Source organism: Leptopilina boulardi, unplaced genomic scaffold (genome assembly GCF_019393585.1).
Source record: "Leptopilina boulardi isolate dan_hultmark-lab unplaced genomic scaffold, ZJU_Lbou_2.1 LbouV2_323, whole genome shotgun sequence".
In the NCBI taxonomy this organism is placed as follows: Eukaryota; Metazoa; Arthropoda; class Insecta; order Hymenoptera; family Figitidae; genus Leptopilina; species Leptopilina boulardi.
The window spans coordinates 151,074-153,319 of record NW_026137889.1 but is presented as its reverse complement, the minus strand read 5'-3'; the positions used below and the strand labels follow the sequence as shown (position 1 = coordinate 153,319).

Below are 2,246 nucleotides of genomic sequence, written 5' to 3'. Positions count from 1 at the left end.
ACATAACAGTAATATTGTTGTAACATTACAGTAATATTGTTGTAATATTACAGTAATATTACTGTAATGGTACTGTAATATTACAGTAATGTTACTGTAATCTTACTGTAATATTACAGTAATATTACCGGTAATGTTACTGTAATATTACAGTAATATTAACCGGTAATATTATCATGAGGCGGACATTTTAATATTATTGTAATATTACAGTATTATTACCGGATAATATTACTGTAATATTTTTATAATATTACTGTTATATTACTATAATATTACGTGCTACTTGGGAATATACGATGAAAGCGCACAAAATTTAAAACTATAGGTGTATGAATACCTCTTTTTCTCTTTGTTGGAGTCATACCAGAAGTACTGTTCAGGGCAATTTCCTTTTTTTCTCCATAGTTCCAAACGAGTTCAGTATTTGGATTTATATCCATACCAGCTTTAAAAAATACTCGAGGTACACCGTTAATTATACGCATAAATGGCAATACATTAGGCTTATTTGAATGATTCATTAATCTAGCTTTATAAATTGTTTCTTCTGTGGCATCAATATAAGCTTTCTTTCCTTTAAAAGTGATTTCTAATACAAAACAGCCAAAGTTTTCATTGCCATAAATAATTTCACGCTTTTTCATTTCAATCCCATCCGTTATCAATTCTCCAACATATTCAATTAAAATAGTGTCTTTTTTAAAGAATTTTGTAGTGACTAATGATCGGCTTTTATTTTCTGAGAAGTGAACTTCAAAAACAGTTTCATCGATATCTTCGATAGTAGAGACAGACATTTTTGATTTTAATTAATCTAAAAACAAAGTAAAAAATTAACACTTTATTATTCATTTAATTTTTTTAGAATGATTTACATGATTTTTCAACAAACGAAATATAAAATTGAGACGTTATTAAATATAAATACATTTTATCAAAAATGGATGTGATGTAATCAAGAGATTAATTAATATCTTATTATTTTTATTTTTCTCGAAATTTACAAAAGTAGAGTTAAGTGAGTTTTAAAAGTAACCTCAAACTTAAGTAGTTTTGATCAGGAGTACGCGAGATACGTACATTCTGCACTAATTTATTTTATATTTATAACGATGGAAATTTCTAATACTTTATAGGAACTGTATAGAATTTTTAATAAAATTCTATTTCTATTTCTTTCTAGTTCTATAAATTTCTAGAAAATTCTATAAACTTATAGGACTTTCTAGACATTTTCTAGAATTGTTTTTAGAATGCTTTTATTTAAAGTTTTATTTTTTTAGTTATACACTAAAAAAATAATAAATAAAAATAAAATTTTTTTAAAATAGAGTGCTCTTATTATTGGGTAATTTTCTTTCCTAATGGTGTCCTAAAAAGTTATGAATAATAGTAAGAAATTATAAAACTGTTTAAAAGTTTAATAAAATAAAAAACTTGAAAAAATTTATGTTTGATAAAAAAAAATTATATCATTCTAAACACTTTTTAATTTTAATCCAATCACAAAGATCAAGACAGTTCTGACCATTTTTTGAAATTGATTCTTTTTAGTTTCCAGAAAAATTAATTTGTAAAAATATATAAAGTTGAAATTTTACTATGAATAAATTCCTTCTACTTTAAATGCTTTCACAAATTAATTTTTCTTAAACCTAAAAAAATCAATTTCAAAAAATAGTCAGAACTAAAAAGATCATGATCTTTTTGATTGGATTTGAATTCAAAAATGTTTGGAATGATATAATTTTTTTTGTCAAACATAAATTCTTTTAAGTTTTTTATTTTATTAAACTTTTAAACAGTTTTACAATTTTTTCTATTATTTATTTCATTTTAGGACGCCATAATAAAAGCATTCTATTTTTTAAAAAATTTATTTTTTTACATTATATTTTTTAATTATTATAATAAAAATAAATAAGTAGAAATTAATTTTATACAAGGTGCAGAACCAGTCAAAAAGTGTTGGAATAGCTGGTGCAAGTAATATAATATGGGCAAATCTCCAGAATCTGTCGATTTCCTGTTACTTATGATGGAAAACATTTTAATAAGAGATAAGTAAATAAATATATTGTTTATAGATATTAGTGCCATTTGAGAACATATTTTATTGAGAAAATTAATTAAATCACAATAGTTATACTGATAAATTGAATTAAAAAAATTATAAGTATAATTTTTTCAGCATAAAAGAGAAATCATCTAAACTTCAGAATAAACAATAGTTTAAAACGTGG

General features: G+C 22.9%; 1 protein-coding gene across 1 annotated transcript; it reads right to left on the bottom strand.

Annotated features, from left to right (window-relative positions):
- Window positions 1-275: 275 nt before the first annotated feature.
- Window positions 276-800, bottom strand: LOC127284317 (N-lysine methyltransferase KMT5A-like). Its single transcript, XM_051309707.1, has one exon. It carries the CDS (start codon window positions 798-800, stop codon window positions 276-278), a length of 525 nt encoding a protein of 174 aa, XP_051165664.1.
- Window positions 801-2,246: the final 1,446 nt, after the last annotated feature.